The 23,687-nt window shown below is 39.2% G+C and overlaps 2 protein-coding genes across 3 annotated transcripts in view; one reads left to right on the top strand and one right to left on the bottom strand.

Annotated features, from left to right (window-relative positions):
- LOC133126828 (excitatory amino acid transporter 5-like) overlaps positions 1–5,506 on the top strand; it is a 40,579-nt gene extending 35,073 nt beyond the window's left edge. Inside the window, exons 8-11 of one of the 2 annotated variants that reach the window (XM_061239238.1) lie at positions 1,165–1,359; positions 2,656–2,790; positions 3,151–3,250; positions 4,574–5,506. In XM_061239238.1, the coding sequence (XP_061095222.1) occupies positions 1,165–1,359; positions 2,656–2,790; positions 3,151–3,250; positions 4,574–4,831 (688 nt within the window). In that variant the 3' untranslated portion in view covers positions 4,832–5,506. Of the gene's footprint in view, positions 1–1,164; positions 1,360–2,655; positions 2,791–3,150; positions 3,266–4,573 lie in introns of both variants that reach the window. The other variant, XM_061239237.1, reaches the window with a different exon arrangement.
- Positions 5,507–7,599: 2,093 nt separating this feature from the next.
- podn (podocan) lies at positions 7,600–18,377 on the bottom strand. Its single transcript, XM_061239236.1, has 10 exons — positions 18,257–18,377; positions 15,135–15,507; positions 14,892–14,985; positions 14,377–14,441; positions 13,777–13,886; positions 13,520–13,676; positions 12,931–13,046; positions 11,974–12,631; positions 10,965–11,113; positions 7,600–8,731 (listed from the first exon to the last, which is right to left on the bottom strand). The coding sequence occupies exons 2-10, from the start codon at positions 15,420–15,422 to the stop codon at positions 8,557–8,559; spliced, it is 1,812 nt and encodes a 603-aa protein (XP_061095220.1). The 5' UTR covers positions 15,423–15,507; positions 18,257–18,377; the 3' UTR covers positions 7,600–8,556.
- Between the last annotated feature and the right edge of the window lie 5,310 nt (positions 18,378–23,687).

Raw genomic sequence — 23,687 nt, 5'->3', positions numbered from 1 at the left:
CTCCATTTTCCTCTGAAAATATTCTGTTGTTTAATATCATTTTGACCACCCAGAATTGTTAGATGGCATGCATAGAGAACATGTTTTATTGGACTAATTCTGTAAGCCAGTGGAGGAGGTGAGGAGATCAGGCAACATCTGTTTCCTCTTAGCGGAAGTGGGAGGTTGTGAGAAATATGTAGCTCCAGTGACTGCCCTTCTGTGTGTGCCAGGACCTTGACCTATTATATCTGGCCAGTTGGATGAGAGATGAAAGACAACTGCATTACACTAAAAAGAACTATTCATTTGTAACAGATGAATATAAGAATTACCTTTGAATATATTATCATATTGTTTCTTCATTTTTCATATTGAGATATAATTAATCATGTTTGAATTAATGAATCAATATAACTTAATTCATTTCCATTTAGTCAATAATACTCATTTCTGTATTCTGTATACTCATTTCATTGCCATTTAGTATCCATCCATCCATCCATCCATTATCTGAACCCGCTTATCCTGAACAGGGTCGCAGGGGGGCTATCCCAGCATACATTGTGCAAAAGGCAGGAATACACCCTGGAGAGGTCGCCAGTCCATCGCAGGGCACACACACCATTCACTCACACCTACGGGCAATTTAGACTCTCCAATCAGCCTAACATGCATGTCTTTGGACTGTGGGAGGAAACCGGAGTACCCGGAGGAAACCCACACAGACACAGGGAGAACATGCAAACTCCGCACAGAGAGGCCCCGGCCGACGGGGATTCGAACCCAGGACCTCCTTGCTGTGAGGTGGCAGTGCTACCCACTGCACCATCCGTGCCGCCCATTTAGTATCTCATTTAAATAATATTTTAGATCAGAGCTGAAATAACTTGGATTTGTACAGATTTGCCAACTGGTGCTACACACTGAATTTTATTTGTCACTGGCATGGTTACTCAAAGGACATTTTCGCCATTATAGAATCCATGGGAGTCATTTGCAGATTAACCTTCTTTGCGCCTTTTTGTGGTATTTGAAGAAATTGATGGCTTCTGACTGCTACAGATGTTAAAATGTAAGCAGCAGGATTAGGCAAAGAGTTCTCCCATTAAATTCTTCCATGAATTTGACCGCACAGTAGAGGGCGGAGGATTTAATGTTGTTGTGTCACCCTCTTCTTCACAGCTCTGCCACGCTGCCTATCACCTTCAAATGCCTCCTGGAGAACAACCACATTGATCGCCGCATCATCCGCTTCGTGTTGCCCGTTGGCGCCACCATCAACATGGACGGCACAGCATTATATGAAGCAGTGGCCGCCATCTTCATCGCCCAGGTTAACAACTACGAACTGGACTTTGGGCAGATCATCACTATCAGGTACCGTTTGGGCAGTCAGAACATCCGGACCAGTGCAGAGAGAATAATTGGCACCTCTTCCATGTTTAACACTTCTCCATATGTGACCTTTCAGGCTCCAGGTCTTTCAGTTATGATACATGATAGTGTATGACATGATGGTGTTATAACACCTATACTTAAATATAGAGTGAAACGTCATATTTTGGAGAAATGTGAATATTTGACGAGGTGCCAGATATTCAGGATAAACTGATAAAAAGGTTAATATCTTTGAGATGGTTTCTGTCCTGTTTAGCTATAGTAGCTGGCTTTTAAAAGTCATATGCTTTGAATAGCAGAATAGCAGAACTTTCTCTTCACATCATTTTTTAAATGAAGCTGTAGAATTGAATCTGTCATGTTGGCTCTCAGGGACAAGGCCACTTTCCTTATCACCAAGCAAAATGCAAGTTCTGAGAATGCAGTGTCTAATAACTGCCATTTTGCAAGGGTCCTCTGTGTTGTGCAGCTGCATACAGCAAGCTGCACAATTTATTCAGAGTCAAAGGGACTGCTGAACTGAGAATGTAACCATATGATTTTAATCACTCTGAGTACTGAACCGCATCCAACAGAATGTGTCCAGTGAAAATATTTGAACAGATGACCATTTTCAAGAGATGCAAGATGTATTCTGAGAATCGCCAGAAAACAAGGCCTTATATTTGTGACATACAGTATCACAAATACTTGTCATACTGTATAGCTGTTATCCAAAATTCACCAGCTTTGACATATTTACAGTTATAATAGCGTTAAGCACCACATCCTCACAGACTGAAGCCATCCTGTAATCCCTCTGTTAAGGGATCCATGTGACCTGAATAAATCATCTCTCCTAGTCACGGCAGATTCATCTGTTTTTCCCCCATCTGACGTTGTTTGCAGTGCTGTTCCATCTGTGCCTCTTTCCCCTCAGCCAAGGACAGTACTATGCTGCAGAGCAATGAAATGGCCTCTGGTAGAAAGAAGCCAGGATTTCAGAAGGCTTGCTTGATTGTTTGTTTCAGATGCCTTGTTTCTTTGCAACCATTCAGATCTGTATTAGTGATCTTTGTCACACCGTTCATGCCTGTCTCATACAGTAGTCTAGAAGGGTAACAGCTCAACAAGAAGCATGCATTACTTTTTAACATTGCTTTATATTGATAAGTTAATTGCTTGGGAGTTGTATATGTGGATATAATGTATGCTTTACAGGAAAAGGAACTTGTTTGTAAAAACTGTTGTTGATTAATATTCTTCTTTTTTTTTTTTTTTTTTCAACATTCCTAGTATTACAGCCACTGCAGCCAGTATTGGTGCTGCAGGGATTCCACAGGCTGGATTGGTTACCATGGTGATTGTATTGACATCTGTCGGTTTACCAACTGATGACATCACTCTCATCATTGCCGTGGATTGGGCACTGTAAGTAAATCCAAAATGGTTATTCACGCATACTTATCTTATTGGCTGGATACCACTGTCATAGTAAACATCACATCTGTTTGACCTTCTTCAATCTTTAGAGTATTTTTAACTGGGTCTGGGTTGAAATGAGTATTTGCATTGCGGTATCACCTTCTTTTAAGCAAATGTAACCCAATTAAAATAATGTGTCCTTTGGCCCTGACACAGAATCGCTGTAAACATCTTGCTGCAGGCACTGCAGGCAATGTTTTGTCATTATTTTACAGAGGTCACAGTGAAATTACCTGGACATGCACATGAATACTGAATACTTAAATGCTGGATATATCACAAGCACTTTATCTGTGTCTGATGCAGAGATAGATTCAGGACCATGGTGAATGTGATGGGGGATGCCCTGGCCACAGGCATCATGGCACATATCTGCAGAAAGGACTTTGTGAAGGAAGGAGAAGGGGTGAGCAGCCTTACTGTCTTCTACATCTTCTACATACCTTACAAACATTCAATATATTTTAAAAAACCTATGTTTACATTACATTACATTACATTATTGGCATTTGGCAGACGCTCTTATCCAGAGTGACGTACAACAAAGTGCATACCCATAACCAGGGATAAGTTCGCTGAAAGACCCTAGAGGGAAGTACAATTTCAACTGCTACCTGTAAAACAAAGATAAGGACAAGGGCCATTTTTTTTTTGTTTAGTATGTTTTTTTATTACTCAGTTTTGCAACTATGACCCTGAAATGTATCAAATAGTTTTTATAATTAGATGGAGCTGCTTCATACCATCTTAATCAATAGTTGCTATAAAGGTGCTACTTACAATTCCAAAACAATGTGTAACTGTATTGGCTTTTTACCGATGGAAAAAAATTAATTAAACATTTTTAAACTGGTAATAGCTTTGAAAGTAATTCAAGTTATGTTTGCCAGACAATTAATTAATTATCTTTGTTCAGTATTATATACTGTGTAGGTTTTCACATCTTCAATTTGTGCTTTAGTGGGACATATTTTTACATATTTAATAGTCCTTTAGTATACAGATAATTCTTAATTTTTTTCTATATATTTTTTATATTTTGTGCTTTTATACGGAGTGCTGTATGCCATCATCTGAAGGACTATCAATGAAAGGTAGCCTATTGGCTAACTTAGATTGTTGTGCATGATTTTCATGACAGATTTTAGTTGTGCAAATTTGTAAATTCAAATTGTTTTATCACATGCTCCAAGTTACATAACCCGGGAGGAAAACGATGTCTGGCCATGAGGTTAGAATTCACTTAATGAAGCCATGGAATAACAGACTGAAAATAACAGAAATGACCTCATTAAAAAAATGTTTGGACTTGCAATGTGAAGTTTAATGTGTGAAGTTTTCTTACCACATAAAGGAATGCTGCTGAACACAGATCATCTAGACCAGGGTTGGGCAAGGCATATCTGTTTCAGACCAACTGTTCTTAATTATTTAATTAGCCAAAATGTTTACATGATCTGTCATTTATAGCCACATTCTGTGATATTAACAGCAGCTGATAAATGTTCTTGTCTTGTAAGCATTTCATTGCGGTCTAATTTCCGAGTGAATCGGTCATGGTGCATATGACTCATTAGCTGATGGAGCCAAGGTAATTGGTGGCAACAAAATCCTGCACACCAGCCCTCCAGGACTGGAGTTGCCCATCCCTGATCTAGACAATCATGAAGATATGCCTGGAAAGCCTTGCTCAGCGTTTGAGTGCCCTGTGATCGTTGCTCTCCCCCAGGTGCCCCTGATCTGTGAAACCAAGCCAATGATCAACATCCAACAGATCATGGCCTACCAGAACAATGGTGGCTTCCAGCCCCCGCCAGACATCAAGACAGACAACATCCCCCCTGACGTAAGACGGCTGATGCAGCTTGAGGAAGGCTTGAGGTCATCTGATAAAAAGAAGCCCCCAGCATCACACAAGCGTGCTGACAAGGACAAGCACAAAGAGCACTGTACCATCGACATGAACGGCCTGGAGACTAATGTGTAGACTCCCCAAGGAGGGCTGGACTACAGCTCATCACACCAGAGTTAAGACCCCTATGGGAGAAGATTGGTATGGTCAAGAAGGACGTGTCGTTTTTTTAACAGGAAAGGTTTTGATACAATGTGCGAAAAGTGAATTGTGAATTGTAGTGGGTTTTATGCTTACATGTGTGCGGAACAGCCCGTGTGGATAAATTCCTGGAGAGAGGATCCTGAATGGATGGATCCTGCCATGTTTGTAAGAGTAGTTGGCTGGCAGCAGCGTCATGAGACTGATGCGCGCCAGTTTACTTCCTGTTTGGACACAATAGGAGGTAACAAAAGAATGGGTTTCCTGTCAGTGTGGAATCTGTGGCCTTAGGGGGGCGCAAAGAAAGGATATTCATTCGACTGCAGCCACAGCTGGATGCTATCTCCAGATGCTGCCCACAGCACCATGTCTTAGGGTCACTGGAACAAATGACCTCCAATGGCATTTTGGGAGATGTTCCATTCATGCATGCCAGTGGTAATCATTTGAGCACAAAAGTGCACACATATACACCCACCCACATACATACACACACACACACACACACACACACACACTCAGTGAGCACTTTATTAGGTATTTATTAGACCTATTTTTTAGACTTAAGTCTTCTGTTGTTGTAGCCTATCCATTGAGAGGTTTGACGCGTTGTGTGTTCAGAGATGCTCTTCTGCATACCACTGTTGTAATATGTGGTTATTTGCATTACTGTCACCTTCCTGTCCTTCCTTTCATGCATTTAGTTGCTGCCACATGCTTGGCTGATTAAATATTTGCATTAACAAGCCGGTGTACAGGTCTACCTAAGAAAGTGCTCAGTGAGTGTATATGTATGCTCATTATCGAAAACTTCACATAAATCTAGCCACCAGGACTCTTGAAAACAGCTCTTATTATCTTATATTATGTAATCAAGTGGAATACTTGCTTTGTTTTTTTACTCTTGCTTATTTAATTTGATACATCTGAATTTTATATGCTTTCTTTCAAGTGTTACTCTTTGGAGCCACATTCTTGTAATCTGAAGCAAAATGCATAGTGAATCACTAACTCATTGTCAGTGAATCACGTTCTTGGAAGTAGAGGTTGCCTTCATATTCCACTGCAGGTTTTTCTTGATGATTTGCTCTCTCCTCATTTCAGCATATAGTGAAATATAGTCAGGCTTCCATCTATGTCTGTACACAAAAACATTTAGCCATGTATGTCAGAGGCAACTTATACAAATCCACAGATGTTGCTAACCAGCATCTGGTATACAAAAAAATAATCCATCAACATACAGCAAAGATGCATGGCACATGCCGAGATAAACATTATCCAGTCAATGGCTTTGAAACTATATAATTTATTGCTGCTACAGCCACTTATTACTGCTTAAATAATTAAAGGCAGGATCTGTCACTCAGATAGTATAACTGAAACTGTTATTTCATTTCCCAAGCTGACCCGAAGTCTGTCTTGGGGAGGGGTGGTAGGAGGGTTTGTGAGCCCTATACATCCCTGTATACATTCTCTGCCTTAAAGAATAAAAGGGAGAGCAGTGGTGTGACCAGCGGATCCCTGGTATCAGAGTACCCCAGAAGTACAGAAAAGGAATATCAACCCACAAAGTGAGCCCAGTGCCATGCCCACTTTGTGCAGCCAGCTGTGTACACAGCATATACATTTATATGAATTAAAGGTACTTTGATGCTCTTTGTTCAGTGCACGTTATTGCATCATTAAACTGAAAATACTTTTTTTCAAAATATGTTTTTAAGCTGTTTCTGTTAACATAAGTCTACTTGTAATGGAATCACACTGTGTATGGAACTGTGGTGTATGCTTCTTCTTTTTTTTACATGTATCAATGGCCTGGTTGCTGTACTGATTTATGTTGCTATAAATCTCCTTGAAGAAAGTTCTTGTGTAAGCATTCTCTCTCTGAATTGTTTTTCATAATTTCATAATTGGACATGGATATGCAGTAATCTGTGAACTTTAGCATTACAACAAAATTAAAGTGTTAACAATAGAATCATTATTTGGCCTGTCTCTGCACTACCATTTTCATGTATTCACATTGTCCTTTCTGTCCCAATTATGTTATTTTTTGATAAGAAAGCACTATCCTGTCATGAAACAAAGAGTGCATTTTTTCCTGTCACTCATTTGCCCACCAAGAATTGAAGGGAAAGTTGAGCTTTCTTTTTTATGTTGATCTTATTGAAGTGAAAAAGAAAATACTCTGAAAGGTGGAAATGAAAGATCTAGCTGCAAAAGGATTTGTCAGGTTGACTTAGCAAGATCAAAACTGAATGATGTTCCCGACGAAGTAATCCTGTCTCTACATTCTAAATAGAAAAATAGAATACACTGAACTCAAAAGGACTGAACAAATCACATTAACAGTTCCAATAACCATTGCAAAAAAAGCTCTAAAAGACTGCAAAAAATAACTGAAAATCCATTGACCTTGACACTTTGCACAAGGGGGCTTTGCACAGGCTGCAATTATTCTGTGCCATTTTGAATTTTAAACACTGACAGAACAATGTGGAACAACAATGAAAGTACATTTCATCAGAGGAAATGCTTTGTGCTTGACTCACCACAGTTCTTTTTTTAACTTAAATAGTGATTTTAGTTAACACCCCATGTATTTTCTATTCATGATGAGGGTGAATAGAACATTTGATTTGGGATTCATGTTATTTGACTAATGTGAACATTTTCTAGATTGATATTCCAAATATTCATTGCTGTGCAACAGATTTTACTAGTAATTGCCAGGGTGTGATACACAAAAATACATTTGTATGGTGCATTATTGTGAAATTTGCAGCATGAGTGTTTTCAGACTCTGTTAAAATACATATACATTTTATCTTGCTTGTAAAACATTAGACTGAACATAGAATATGTAATTTGCAACAAAGAAGAAGCTCCTGAGTAGGGTTAAAAGAAGAGTTTGTTGCCTCACAAGCAGTCTGTCTGCCAAGTAAACTGAAGCCAAAGTGAGAAAGCAGACAGGCCAGCAGTACTCGCTGTTCTTTTAACATGGGCTCTGTTGTGGAGTAAGATGTGGAGAGAATGACATCAAAGATGTTGCATCAAAGATATCTCTATATCTATAAGATATCTGTCCTCAGAGAGTCCATCATCAGCAGTCCCCATTTGTCCAATCGTTAATTGACATCTCAGACTTTGAACGTGGCGGGATCCCAGGGGTCAGACTCTTCCAGGCATCCACACATCACACATTTTGCTATCCCAAGTCATATGAAATCAGCTATATCATCCTTCCTCCTTTGATTGTCATAGTTCTGACCTTGCTTTGATTACCTCCAGGGTCCCAAGAGCCATCCACATGTGTGTTCTGCTGTATGCTGCTATGGAGCCCCGGGACCTGGTTGCGGTGCATTTAAGCTGACTTGTGGAAACATGCATTTTTTTGCATGAACAAAGACATGTAATAGCAGCTGTAAGTCAAGAAAATAATTATCTGGTATCCTGCACCAAATCATCTTGAACTTGAAAATCTCACATTTTTGCATGTGTAAACAAATGGGTTAAGGGTTTTATGTATCAGGGCTTTTCTTGTTTGTTTTCCCCCGAAATCTATTCACGGAGAAAGGATGAGCAGGTCTGGAGCAGAGTGTGCAACAGGTTGTTTGGCTGCAGGTCACGTTAATAGCTTTTGTTCCTTTGAGGTCTTACTGACCATATTCCTCTACTTCTTCCTCTTCTTCCTCCTCCTCCTCCTTTTCCTCCTCCAAGTCATCTTCATGGGCAGGGCTGGTGGAAGTTGGACCAACATCGAGGACTTGCAGGTTCTTTAGGTGAGAAAAGGCACTCTCTACTACCGCATTCACCGACAGCCGGTTAAACCTGTTCCAGGGACAAATGGCACAGTCAATACAAACATGATTAATAGTAACATGATGAGTATAGCGGCTACTACAGCACAAAACCAATATCATTATATAAGAGGAGATGTTAATCTGCTGTACCCACAGAAAATCACCCAGATTTGGCCTTTGGATAAAATTAAATTAGATTTTCTCAAACCCTGCAAACAAGTTACCGAAGAAAATGAAATGAACTCTCATGGTGGCCTATTTATTTCCTAATAGCTTGCCATGTTAAAAACTGAGCTCATTTGTGTCTTTGCAAATAGTGCATTGTTTCAATTCACTGCCAACTTTTAAAATCAACTTGGAGACCAGTCTTGTTGATGCACTCTTTCCAAAGTAGAATATTTGAGAAACAAAATCTGTAAACTTATGTGGCGGCTCAGAAGGCTTAAATAGCACCTCAGTTCGATCATTCCCACTAACCCAGTGCTCGCTCTGTCAAGAGGATAGGTACTTACCTTTTGCATAAAAGGCCAAAAAAGTATCTAATTAAAGTATCTTTTTAAAATCTAATAATAGTAAGAAGTTCTTAACATACATTTTTAGATAACAGCCTAGCTGTATGAGAGAGCCCATGAGAAGAAACCAAAAGCAATATTTAAGTTAAGCCGGGCAACAAACCAAGTAAATTCACAAGCAAAATGATAATAATTATTTTCACAATAATAGCAACCAAAAAGTAATGAATTCTTTGAAGATCTATACTCTAGTTTTAAAAACAGTATAACAGACTTCAGAGGCCATAATTAGCCTTTCCATCAACACCCAGTAAAGGGAAAATATATGTACTTGTATCTCACATACCGCAGGCCTAGCATCGTAAATATTCAATAATACAACATTGTGACCCATAGAGACCCATAGCTTTCCCCAAATATTTCTCATGTCCAAAAATTATGTTTGTTTCAGTGACCAATTTTTCTTGCAAATCAAGGTAAGGACTATGGGCATGGCTTTAGTACTGTAGTTGCTCATTGGGAAGAAGATGCCGGTATAACTGAACAGTAGACATTCCACCATCAAAAATAAAACTCTCCAAGAGGTATGCATTCTTTCCTTAGATTGACCCTTTAGAATTACCTGAACATTACCATATTTTTGGAAAACACCATCAGACTGGAGTTATAAATGTAATCTACAGAATAAAAATGAATGCAACCCAGTACTTCATGGCAACAGCAACCATTTTACAACCCTGCTGAAAAACACAGCACAAGCTGAAACAGCTGATAGCTGGTAGACCACTTCAGTTCCATACTCAACATGGTTTGACCAGCTCAAGCTATGTTTTGAAACAGCTAGATTTTACACCAGGGGAGTTGTCAACCTGCAAGTGCTATTGGAAATATAATAAAATGCAAAAATGGGTTCTGGAACTTAAACATTTGTATTATTTTGGCTATATCCTAAGCTAAGCTACATGTACAAGGACATTCTGCAATGAAGCCAACCTGAACGATGTAGCCTAACTTACTTCTCTTCTGGGCTTCTTCGGTAGCACATCATCGCCCAGGCATTTGATTGGTAAACTAAATAAATGCATATTTTAAAAATTAAATGACTAATTGACTTACTGGTACATGATAGATGTTTAACCAAGACTGAGATTTGAAAACAACATCTGCTAACATTAGATTAGTAGGTCAAGACTAAGCTAACTTATTTGATTGACATTTCTAGGTTATAGAGGCTTCAAATAATAAGACAGTGTGATACACAAGCAAACACACGAACAAACTGAAGGAAACGATCAATAGTCCCCCTGTATTATTTAATGCAAATGCTCTCCGCTTTTTATTCTATTTGTGTATAAACTTTGCATGGATTAAATGATCTCATCTCTAATTGTAATCTATAAGTACTAAGCAGCAGTTGAACCCACCCTATTATATAGTACATGAGTCCCTGACAGAGAAATGCTCTGATTAAGGCTCCAGCCAAAACCCATTAGCTTATCTGTATATGAAGCTTTTTAAAGTGAGCTTAAAGCTTTGTTTACAAAGCAAAAGCTGTCGGCTGTGGATTTAATGAACCCAAATTTTATATCAAAATTAATATTTTGTGCATTGTGCATTGCTTCAGAGTAATAACAAGTAGAAATGTTCAGAGCTGCCAAACTCTTAAAAGCAAAACAGATTTAAAATGTATCATTGGTTTATTACCACATTGGCCCTTGCTGTAGGACAACGTTGTTGTGTCTGACTGACCTGAGGAAGATCCCCTTAATGTTGGGCGTACTCTCAAATGCACTTGCTGGGACACTGCTGATGCGGTTACTTTGCAGATAAAGGTACTCCAAGGTCTCAGGAAGGTCAACAGGTACGTGAGACAGTTGGTTTCCTGAGAGGTCCAACACCTGTAGGAACAAACAGTTCTTATTCCTTTAGCTGGGAAAACATAGCATGCAGTTTATATACAGCACAAATAGTCTACTCTCTACAGTATATTGGGCCTATATATGTATATTTACATATTCTTCCCTTAAAATCCCAGCAGGTCACATGGTGGGCCTAATTATAACCAATCAATTATGTTTTGTTAAAAAAATGTTTTGTTTCATTCCCTTTAAGAGCTGTGCACTTTGTGCCTCTGTTTACCTATTTATGTGGTCTACCACAGCAATTAATGACGAGGATATACTCATCAGAGACTAAACTGATATTCTTGTGCAGGAGGTGCAAAGTAGAGTTTTCATTTTTCAAAAAAAAATTTTTAACAACAATTTCAATAAAACATTGCCAAAATGTAGAATTATTATGGTCCTAATATGTAATGTGACCTGTAATATTTCCAATTGCTATCCCTGAGATGCAGTTGAGTTAAATGTTTTATTCTCTGCTCCATTTGGAATGTATAGCCTAAAGGACCTGTATTTTAGGCTACTTAACATAAACCCTCCAGACAAATCAAAAGCATGTCTTCTAGTTTATCAGTCTCTTTGAAATTGAACACTACATTGATTACAACACAGATAAGCACAGAGCACAACTGGGCTCCTTATTTTAATGCACCAGCCAGAAAACACAGGTCCAAGAGCAACAGGATGTGAGCATATGGTATGCTACACCAATACAAATGCTCTTAAGCTTTAACAGGGGAATCATAAAAGATTCCCAGCTCAGCAACAGGGTTGACTTCTGAATGTGGTTGAGACACCTCCTTATGCGATAAGAGCATAAAAATAGACCAGTTGGCCCCAGACCCTATCCCACTTACGGTAAGAGAACTTAGTCCCTGCCAGGCGCCCTGGTAGAAGGAGCTGAGTTTCAGCTGATTATTGCTGAGGTTGATCTCGCGTAGCTTGCTCATGCTCGCCAGGGCTCCCTCAGATACGGAGCTCAGCTGGTTGTCCTTCACCTTCAGCACATGGAGGCTTTTTGGCAGGCCCACAGGAAGAATGTGCAGACTGTTTCCGGACAGGTCCAGGGACTCCAGCAAGCGGAGCTTACGGAAGGCCTCCTTGTGCATGCGGGGGCTGGTGATCTTGTTGTAGCTGAGGTTGAGCTCGGTCAGGGTGTACAGCATGGCCAGGTCATTGCGGTTGATCTCAGAGATCATATTGTGCAGCAGCATGAGGGTCTTGGCGCGACGGGGCAGCCCCCGCGGAACTCTCTCTAGCTGGTTGTTGTACATGTGCAGGGTGTGTAGTTTCTTCAGACCCTGGAACGCCATGTGGTGAATGCTACGTGAGCGAAGTTGGTTGTTGTGCAGAAGCAGATACTCAAGGTTTCGTATGGGGGTGAGGACGTCCGCAGTGATGCTGCGAATAGAGTTCTTCTCCAGGTGGAGCAGCACCAGGCTTCGGGGGAGGCCCTTGGGCACCATGCTCAGGTTGTTGTTGGACAAATCCAGGTACTCCAGGCTACTCAGGTGGCTAAGGGTGAGAGTGAGGGGAATACCCAGAATTAAAAAAGCACAAGAGGTAAATCAATAAATCAATCTGATATGCGTGGGCTTCCCCTTGTCGTCACTGTTTTATACTCTTTCTGATAATTCTGTGACTTAGTAAGCCATTGTGCACTTTGTCAAAATGAGTACTGGGTTCAGCATTATAAGCTTCTAAGCTATGGTAGATCTTTGGTCCTATTGATTTGCACTCCCTTTACTACTGATTATTCAGGGAATTCATAAATAAAAAGTTTTCCCTGAATAAAAAAAAATAAAAAGTCCCACCTGAAGGTTTCATTGTCCATGCCGTCGTTGCTAAGAAGGTTGTTCTGCAAGTACAGTTCCCGCAGGTGGGAAAGACTGTTGAAAGCCCCATGAGGAATCTTCTCCAGTTTGTTATTCTGTCCACAAGAAGACACTATCAGCAGAGAGTGTCAAGAAACCTTGGCTTGTTTGAGTCACATCTTTCTAATAATTGAATTGATAAGTTTATATTACATCCATTTTGCATTTTTTCAGACTTTTAAGTTGTATTTTTCTATAAAACTTCACCCATGTATTTAGTGCCCTATGAATAACATATTTAAGACACAAACTAATTTTTTCATTTGAGCCTTCTAATTCTCAGCTGACTAAATGTTCATGGAAACATTTTCCAAGTTTTTTTATCCCTTAATTTTCTTTAGAAAATATTATTTGGAATTGGAAAATGTGCCTCTTGGGTTACCAGTGTGCCACAGGCACAGCAGGAGCACTGAAGCCAAAGGGTGTGCACTCCTCCTTGGCATTCGCCTGCAACTGTGCTCACACAGTGCTACAGGAGAGAGCCTCTGGGTACGGTTCTTGTAAAACTTATTGCTCATTGACTAAATACCTTAAAATGGAGTCGGTAGATAGAAGAGGGCAGGTTCTTCGGCACATATCGGAGGAAGTTGCTGGACATAATCAGGATCTCCAGGGAGTTAGAACCATTGAACATGTTCTCAGGAAGCCCAGCATCAGTCAATTTGTTGTTATGAAGATAAACTGACCTAAGTTAGGGTAGGAAATGAAGAAAAACAGACAAAATCACTGACAGAAGAGCGAGGGAACTGCTTGAAATTAATTTAATGTGGAAAATATCATCCTTACTTCAGACGTGGCTTCTGGCCGAAAGTGTTGGGATACACTTTGGTGAGCTGATTGGCTGCAAAATCTGCACTAACCAGAGATGAAGGGAGGAGCCTGGGAGCTGCGGTGAGCTGGGGACACAATAGAGAGCAGGAATGTGCGGCGTGTTTTTAGCACTCTCCTGTGGAACATTACTCTGAGCACAGGAACATACGAAAACATGATGATGAGAACAGGCCTTTCAGCACTTCTGGGTTCTTCATTTGTCCTAGAATCTAAAGCTCACAATTAACAAGGCAATTTCACTGATCTGCACAGGATGAGCTCTCAAGACGGACAACAATGCTGAGAGCCATGGCACCCATTCAGATGATTTTCTAAACTGAAAAAAGGTGTCATTAGCTTAATTGAGTGGCTCTACATGCCTAGCCAGAGCCTGCAGGCACTGTGGCCGTGCTTTAATAGCTGTGATCAATCCACATGGTAAATGGATTGAATGGTAAGTTTGCTATTTGGAGAAAATGTAATTATCAATATACTGCTCTGGAGGTAGCTATGTGTAGATTTACAGTCTCTATGCCATGTATTCTGTAAATAGGAATGTGTGACAGAAGGACTGACCTTGTTGTTCGCCAAGTACAAGTAACTCAGTCGATCGAGGATTTCAAATCCCTCATCTTCAAGACCTGTTAAAATAATAAAAATTTAGCATTGACAACAAATATAGGCAAGATAAGAATAGAGCGGCCTGTAGCGTAGTGGTTAAGGTACATGACTGGGACACGCAAGGTCGGTGGTTCGATCCCCGGTGTAGCCACAATAAGATCCGCACAGCCATTGGGCCCTTGAGCAAGGCCCTTAACCTTGCATTGCTTCAGGGGAGGATTGTCTAATCAACTGTGCGTCACTCTGGATAAGAGTGTCTGCCAAATGCTATTAATGTAATATAATGTAATGTAACACAAGATGCCAATAATTACTCTGGTAGCTTCATGTGGCCATAGACAGCCAACATTGTACACGGGGTACATCAACTGCACTACACTAAAAATTGCACAGTTTTCACTCCCTTTTAACCTTCAATTTCCTTTCTAATCTCTCTGTCAGTCTGACTTATTTCCCCCCTCCAGTCCAACCTTGTGAAGTTAGACGGTTGTTCTGCAGGTTGAGTGTCTCCAGCAGGTAGAGTCTGGAAAGTTGCTCAACAGTTACTTCCTTGATTTGGTTATTCTGAAACAATAAGAATCAGTCAAACAATCAGTAAAATATGAAGAGAGTGAAACAAATTGCATACAAAATTATATTTAATATGTATCGTCTTGACTATTTACAGGGCAGGCCCAATGTTATAAGAAGCTGTAGTTGGGCTGTAGTTGTACCTGCAGGGACAGCTGGCGAGTGGTTTCAGATATATCACTGGGGAACTGGGAGAGGTCCACCCCTGCACAGTCCACCGCGCCTTCTACTTTACAGTTGCAGTTCTTTGGACAGCGAGTAACATCTGGCTCTACCACTGCAGGGGGCACTGTCTCCTCCACTCCATCTTCCTCTGCTTCATCTTCCCATTGCCCCTGGCAATGCACCAGCGCCCAGCCTAGCATCAGCACACTGAGGACCTGCAGGAACCCCGCAGGCCTCGCCATGCTGAGTGACCTGATCCAAAACATTCCTGACCCAAAGGCCCTGCTCCCTATGGTCTGACTGGGATTCCACTTCCAAAACCTTGAGCTCTGAACAAGGCCTCCTCTACGCCTGCAGAGGTCGGGTGAATAAGACAAAATATCTGGTGAATATGACAAACAATGTCCCATACAGTCAAATAAATGCTATGTGTTCTATAATTATTTTGCAAGTTTACAGTGAAAGCATCCACGTATAGTACATCACTGGATGAAGGCTAAATGAATGTAATGTAGTGTAATATACATTTGCTCTTCAAAATATGTATTATTTTGTTTTATATTCAGCCATTTCTTTTTTCATAAAAAGGCCATTGCATTTACAACTTCGTTAAGAAATAATCAAGCAAAACTCTTATTTTGTCTGTTAATCATTCCACTTCATTTTTTAAAATTTATTATTGTTTTGTCACTTGAGATTACTGACAGAATGAAGAGCAGAGGTGATGAAACCTGTTCCTGGAGAGTTTTATTCTCCAATTAAAGCAACCAATCTGAACTGATTGTGTCGAAATTTGTTGTGTTTAAAGGGAAAGTTGTTCAAAAAGTTTTTATAGTATATTTCGTAACAGCCCACGGTTTGTTAGATTGCTTCCTATTGCAGGGTTTGGTTGTTTAAACCATTAACTATAAACCATTTAAATAATGACTGGAGTAGATACCTATTGAGGTAGGTCTCAATCAATGGGAAGCAAAAATGTAAGAACTATTAGCATTGCAAAACAAAAAAGGTCCAGGCCTTTATGATTATGCTCCCACATGCTCGATATTTCCATTCCACGATGACTCACTGAGTGTGTGCAGTTACGATTTAGGGGAGCTGTCACTCCAAATTAAGGTTTTATTATAACTCCAGACAGAAAACGGGAACTAATGTACTTTGGGAATGAGAAGAGAGACTTCAATTCAATACCCATTTCTGTCTGTCATCTTGTTAGTTCGGATTTACTGTGTGGGCATCAAATAAAAATCTTGAAAGCTAAATTTATTGGTAAATTATAGGTTTTTTGTTGAATAACTAACGGTAGAACACAAACCGTGTGTTGCAGTTTTGTCGGGTTTAATTTCTACCAAACATCTGTGCCAATGAGAAGTATGCTATCAGTTTTTTTTTTTTTTTTTTAGAGTTAGAGTTCAGAGTTAAGCTGTTTGACTGTTTAACCAGTCAAATTCTCCAATTTCTGAAAATCGCCAAACATTGTACTTTATATATTTTTTTAAACACTGGCTTTATCACAATTCACAATGTTTCACTTGATATCCTGCCAGGCTTCTTCTGGATCTGCTCCACTGTGTTATTTTTGTATGCTACCCAAAATTACTTTTGCCACCACCCATGGCATACACAGCCAGCTAAATGGACATTGAAGAGATCAACTAGTTAGTATTCCTTAGCTGAAAGGCTAAAAGCAAAATCGGCTACTTGTCCCTCAGGGGCTGAAATGAATATCTACTGTAATACTTATAGTTGGTGGTATAACACATTGAAGACACACTCTCATATTAAACAGCACTGTGTGTGCTCTGGCAATATCACCATGTGATGTTATGTTATCAACAGAATGTCAATATAGCTGCAGAAAAGTGAAATACTACAGAAAAGAGGAAAATCGGACCTAGGATGTTCCTTTATGCAAATTATAATGAAGTGAAAGTGCTTTGGCCTGGAATCCTCCTTTAAACATCACAGCCTATATACATACTGTAAGCACAGCAGTTTGTCAGTCTGCAGGAGTGTGGCAAACTATGATCACATTATGAATTAGTTTCTGACAAGTTACAGAGCAGCATTGGAAGATTTGTGTAATTGCCGTTACAGCTGTAGCAGTAGTACAAAGCTGGAGATTTGTTATCACTGGCTAGCAAAAATGTAATGTACATCAGGAGAATCTTAGGTTTAGTGGCAGCTACCTAGTTATAAGTTGTAATCAGTGTTTATGGTGTCTGGTGTTGAGCAGATGTATACATGATGTTATTTTTGTTTTTAAATGATTAAAACATTTATTTAATTTCATCTCATCTCAATTCACAATGCCAGATATTCCAAATATTTGTGCCTATATTACCGATATGCTCATTATAGGCTCACAAAGCAGCACAGAACATTAAATGAGAAAAGTGTTTTCTCTGTCTCCTGCAGCAGCAATGGAAACATTAAAAACAGACTATTTACTTTTCCCAAATTCTTCCGTCAAAGCTGCATTCCGCATCTCCTTCAGTGTTCCACAGCTGCCTATCCTGAGCCAAGTGCTTGTGACGTGCGGGACTAACATCTGTTGTGTTCAGTGACCCATAGTGGTGTGCATACAGAAAATACATATGCACATTATCTCAGCACAGCTCCCCTTCCCACACCGAATGCCTGAGGCACACATTCATTCACTGCCCTGTTTTGACCCACCTCGCAACTGCATTTCACATGCCATCAGCCAAGAGATCAAATAAAACAACTTTATATTTAATGTCATATTTTGCCCAGTGTTCAAGGGTGTGTATGTGTATGTGTATGTGTGTGTGTGTGTGTGTGTGTGGGTGTGTGCATGCGTGTGTGTGTCAGTGTGTGTGTGTGTGTGTGTGTGTGTGTATTGCCAAAAATGGAATGGAATCAACTAGAGGACCAATTTATGCACCATGTTGAGTGACACAAGAACAAAGATTAAATTGCTGTATGGTCCAGTTACCAAATGCAGTCATAACCACGTCCTGTATAGTAATAAGTCAGCCACATGTCTTTCCACACAGGGTGAAGCAGAAAGTGTCACAACACTGAAATATCTGGACTTATCTATAAGTCCAGTCTTAAATAAAGAAAGTATTTTTACCTTCTCTGCCTTCTGAGTTTGGTGCTGAGTAAAAAGTCTGACCTCCAATCTCGTGAAAAACAATCCCATTACAGGAGAAGAATAAGTGGTTAAGTATCACTACAACAGCTAGAGCCCTTCCAGATGTAAGAGTGGGTGGGAGAACCACAGTGCTGTGTGTGTGTGTGTGTGTGTGTGTGAGAGAGAGAGAGAGAGAGAGAGAGAGAGAGAGAGAGAGAGAGAGAGAGAGAGAGCGAGAGAGAGAGAGAGCAAGAGAGAGAGAGAGAGAGAGAGAGAGAGAAAGAGAGAAAGCGAGTGATGTTGGGGGGGTGGGACATGGCCAGAGTTCCCAGCCAAATTTCCTGTTTTTTTACAGTTTTTCCTGCAACAGGTCTTTTCCAGTCCCCATATGGAAATGTGCTCAGTTCACAAATCTTAGATTAATATGGGGTTTGAAAAACATCCATTGAATCTTTGGAAACAATCCTGTCTCCCTTCTAGGATTCACTAGGGTTCACTTACAACGAGGGCAATATGGTTGCGACCTACAATATATGTTTTACAGCACATGCACTTTTAACAGTCATCTCAATTTAATATTACACATACTCAATTGAAGCCACACTGTTTTCCTCTAGTGTTTTGTGTCCTTGATGTTTCAGCTGCTAGTATTGTGAACAAAGAGTATAGAGATACTTCAGAGTAAAGGGGAAAAAAATATGCTATAGAATATGCACATATTTTTTACAGTTATGCCTGCTAGGACTGCATATTGCAGAAATATATTTTTCCACATTGATCAGTTTGCATGGGTAAAAATTAAACTGGAACTGTAATTATGAATGATTCCTTAGCACTTACTACTATAGATTGGAATGTATTTGCAATCTGTTCATTTTATTCAAATGACTCCTCAAACAGCACCATAGCATATTATCATGCATGAAATGTATTCAAGGCTCATCATTGCCGGTTTTAACTGATTTTTTAAAATGGAAATTCAGATTCAGATTAAACCAATTTTCAAGATTGTTTTTGCTGTTGTTAGTAAATGAGGGTATGCAGCTTTAAGAGTGAGAATCTAGTGATTGGTCTGTGTGTATGTGAGGCTGCTGGGAATGGTGAAAAAGTGGCTGTGTCCAAAATGGCTCACTGTTCACTAATTACCAATCCCTTACTAGTGAATGTCCATATGGTGCACTATAGCTATAGTTTACTAAATAAACAGTGAATTCGGACAGCAGACGTCGTCTTTTGCAATCGAACAGCACCATCACGTATAGGCTACGCGCTGCTGCATATAGCCACAAAACCATTAACAAACATATTATAGTCATTTCAGAAATGTTAGGCCTATTTATTGTAGGTCTATATGTCTTGTAGGCCTATATGTCACTATAAAAGTTATTAAATGTGCAGTTGAAATAACAGGCTCAACATATCGAATCTCCTGGAATGTGCACTATCATTGTTCCATTCACAAAGCCTATGGTCAACAGATTTAATCAATCAGTAATTAATAGATCATTTATTTTCATACAATTCATACTCTATTTTAGTAATAGCAATTACAAGCACATTGCAACATTGCATGAATAGGTATGAAATATAGAGTATATGCAACTTCAATAATTGGTTCATGAAAACTACATTCAGCAGTAACCTGCCCTGAATTCCAATTGGGTTTGTAACAGCCCTGAATTTACCATGGAAACTGGCCAGAAGGAGCAAACTGTTTCAAAGGTGTGTTTTTTAATAAACGTTACTGATTGTCATCATCAATTAATTAGTCCGTTAAGCCAGATATAGGACCTCTCTTATAATATAATATAGAATTAGTGTTTATCATTTTGCTCTGGTATTCCAACCAGATGTTTATGTTTCCACAACAGTCTCACCTGCCATTCCCCACAGGCAGGCAGTCACCTTTGCAATGTATTTACAATACCCCAGTGAGTTTCTAACCTTTCAAGATTTAACACCTGGCCATCTAACAAAATACTATAATTCAGTTTCAATATTTATGATGAAGTATGCACAGCCCCCAACTTTCCATCACACAGATACATTATAATAAATAGCACAGGACCTCTTTTTTTACTGCTAGCTACAAGGGCCATTTGTAAGAGTGTATCCGTTGCTTTTTGACAGTATAGAAGATACGCAGGTTTATCTGAGAGCTTCACCTTGAATTAGATTGAACAGAATTGAATTGTTTTCAGAGAAACGCATTTGTACATTCATCTCAAATATGAAAAGTCTGAAAAGAGGTTCTAATTAACCATTAACATTCATATTAACTAGTATTGTTAATAAGAATTTGAGGTGCTGAAGGTATGTCAGAAGACAAACCAGAAACTGTTTAAAGTTACAATATGACATGCACTAGCGATAGCCACAAAGTCCCTCGGCTGGTAAAGCAAATTATTCCCCTGACAACTGATTTCACTAATAGTGAATAATAATAATAATAATAATAGTGTCATCTTAGGCTATTCAGTGTATCAATAAAATACTTAGGTATGATTTTATATGCCACCATTATGACAATGATTTGCAGATAATGAATGTGGATATTTAATGTAAGAAAAAATGTATGATGACACTTGTGGCAGTCACATTTAATGCAAGCTATCATAATATAATATCACGTACAATGCTATTAAAAAATATAATTTTTGTTCAAATAAAGTGACATAAATGTTCATCACACCTTTATAAACTTCAAAGGCAATGACATGAAGTGTCATCATATGGATTTTGTGACACTTGTCATGACACTTTGTCCTATACATCCAAATATGTGTCAGGACACTAAAAACTCAAAAGCATTTATGACATGGTCATGAAGTTGTTATAACAATTGCAATTGAGTAATTATGTATTGTACAGCAGTAGAGAATTGTGGCAGGCAGATTATAAAATATTCTATAAAGGTATTAAATATACATGTTTAATCACAAACTCCAGAGGGCCATTTTATAAGGAGTTAGAAAATAATATTTACTTGATCTTCATGATCTTCTTTTTGGAAGGAATCTGATTTCAGTTTTACAGATAATTGTATATGAAAATATCAAATACAGACTTCATATTAAATGTCATTGGATAGCAGAACAAGACTTTGCTCAATTTAACAGATGACCAGGATTGATGAAATACAAACAAAAAGCAGTTTATCGGAAAATGTCATGTGTTTATAGAAGGCCAGGATATGTTTATGTTTTGGTCTTGTATAAACTGGTCCTCTGAGGCCTTTACAGAACAAAAGTTGGGTTCTTGGGCTATGGCTATTGCAAATACAACTGATGGCCTACAGAGCAATCCGGGTTGCATACCATTAGCAGATGTATTTGCACCTTGCTTTTATATTTTCAAAGGGAAAACAAAATCGGGCTTCTGGGAGAACATTCACTGGGATTATTTGCTGGAAGTAAAACATTAGTTTCCTGTCCTTAGGCCTTCAAAATGGCACTTATCTGTTCCCTACTTACAATACAATACTTTATTTCAGAATGTTATTTTTTTTTTATTTAGAAGCTACTACCAAAACAAAAGCAGGCTAATACTCTTTCCCGTCACAACATGCTTAGTTGTGCTTGCTGGAGTTCACAGTTTACAAGACTGAGACACCAGACTGAGATGTAGACCACATTGTGAATGCCAAGGATTCATTTCCGCACACATTTCAAATATATATTTCAAAATGGGGACCCAGCATTCCAAAGCACTGATAATACCCTACAGACAGACAGGAGGAAGCTCTAGAGACTTTACTGATCCAGCTGCAAGCAGTATGAGATGGCCACTGCCAAGTTCACGTAATGCATCAGTGCAGCTATCGTTGAACTGACATCCAACGCTAGAATACCCTTGACTGAATTTTGGGTTCTTTGTTAGAGGCTGGAAATCGATCCAGAGGGAAAAAGCCCTCAAGTTATATCAAATTACCCTTAGAGGAATTAAGGGTTTTAGTATCATCATTCCAGCTGTAATCAGACAATCTGGATAGGTACCACATTCGTCAGTGGCCCCAAGATAACAAAACATGAAACCAGGATTATCCCAGCTTCATCTGCAAGGTATGGTATGGAGAATCCTGACCATCTTTCCCTTACAAAACAGCTGAAAACTGAACAGAGACACCATACCAAGGAGCACTGTAAGGAGCACATGCATGAAAACTGCCAAAACCTTTTGTTATAAATATAGATAATTTTCCCCTCCCAATTTTAATTAACACCAAGCTCCCATGTGACTTTTGTACCTCTGACAATGTGGTCAAGCGTATCATATTTCCTTGGACAATGGCAAATTGCTCCTACTAGTACAATAATTCATACCAGATAAATGGCATAACATGAGAAAATCCATTTCATTGTGAATAACAGGCCCTTTTATGCAATCATAAGATAATGATTAGGTAAAAAAAAAAAGCCTTCCAGATCTCTGGTAATGCATTCATTTCCATACTTTGCTTAATAGTTCAGTGTGTTATTAGTTGTCCTTTAGATAATAATATACCGTATATGCACAATGTATCATATAATTTATACCACTTATATGGCCAAGTGTTGTGTATATTATGTATGCATAAAATAATAAAATGTAGGCTATGGGCAAGTAGCCACTGTGAATTTTGACTGTTGGGTTTAGCTACAGTTGGTAGGCTAAAATCCCCTTCCTATTGAATACACTGGGTGGTTTAAAAAAATTATATGAGAATAATTTCCATTCTATATTCCAGTGTATGTGCCTGGTTCAAAGGGTTAAGTTTGCCCAGTTGGCAGATTAAGCTTGACTGGAAACTGGGACACCAACATCAGCAACATCAGCTTACAGGAATGCAGAGGCCTCCTGCAACACCACAGCCGCATAAATGTTATCTGTGCACAAATGCTACCAAGCAGACATTCCACAGTGTCCTTTTAAGGACACAGTCATCAGACACAGAATTGTTTCAAAAGTGGGAGACCCAGGTTGGGAGAATCTCACAATCAGACTACTGATTAATAGTAGCAGTAGTATAATGACCATATACTGCGGGTATGACATCTAATGATTCTTTATAGTTCTTTTTTCCATTAGGCTATCACTCTGCAGTGAAGCAGTTGCTACGGATCTGCAAGCAGACCACTGCCTCCACTGCACCATGATCCAGAAACTATCTGATGCAGGTCTTGAGGTGAGAGAGGTTATGTCCATAAGTAAAATAGTCCGTAATATAATCTTTTATAAAATTTTAATTGAATACAAATATTTTTATTCAAAAGCACTATTTGGCAAGTGCATCCAGGGCACAAACTAAATGTTAATGTCTATGCCATAGAGTTGTCAGAAAATTCTCTATATATTCTGCCAGATTAACAGGTCATGAAGAGAAAATCAAGCACAACTGAAGTCTTGTTAACCGATAGCAACCATTTGCAGATATTAATTCAAGACGCCAACA

Source organism: Conger conger, chromosome 4 (genome assembly GCF_963514075.1).
Source record: "Conger conger chromosome 4, fConCon1.1, whole genome shotgun sequence".
NCBI classification, from domain to species: domain Eukaryota; kingdom Metazoa; phylum Chordata; class Actinopteri; order Anguilliformes; family Congridae; genus Conger; species Conger conger.
Note: the sequence above shows the minus strand (reverse complement) of the source record. Positions and strands in the feature narration are given on the sequence as shown.

Excerpts from the sequence above, each read along its gene's own strand:
- podn (XM_061239236.1), bottom strand. The coding sequence starts at position 15,422 with ATGTTTTGGATCAGGTCACTCAGCATGGCGAGGCCTGCGGGGTTCCTG. Across the intron at positions 13,887-14,376 it reads TGTACTTGGCGAACAACAAG|CTCACCGCAGCTCCCAGGCT; the intron begins GTCAGTCCTTCT and ends TTGTGTCCCCAG. Across the intron at positions 13,047-13,519 it reads TCTACCGACTCCATTTTAAG|AATAACAAACTGGAGAAGAT; the intron begins GTATTTAGTCAA and ends TCTTGTGGACAG.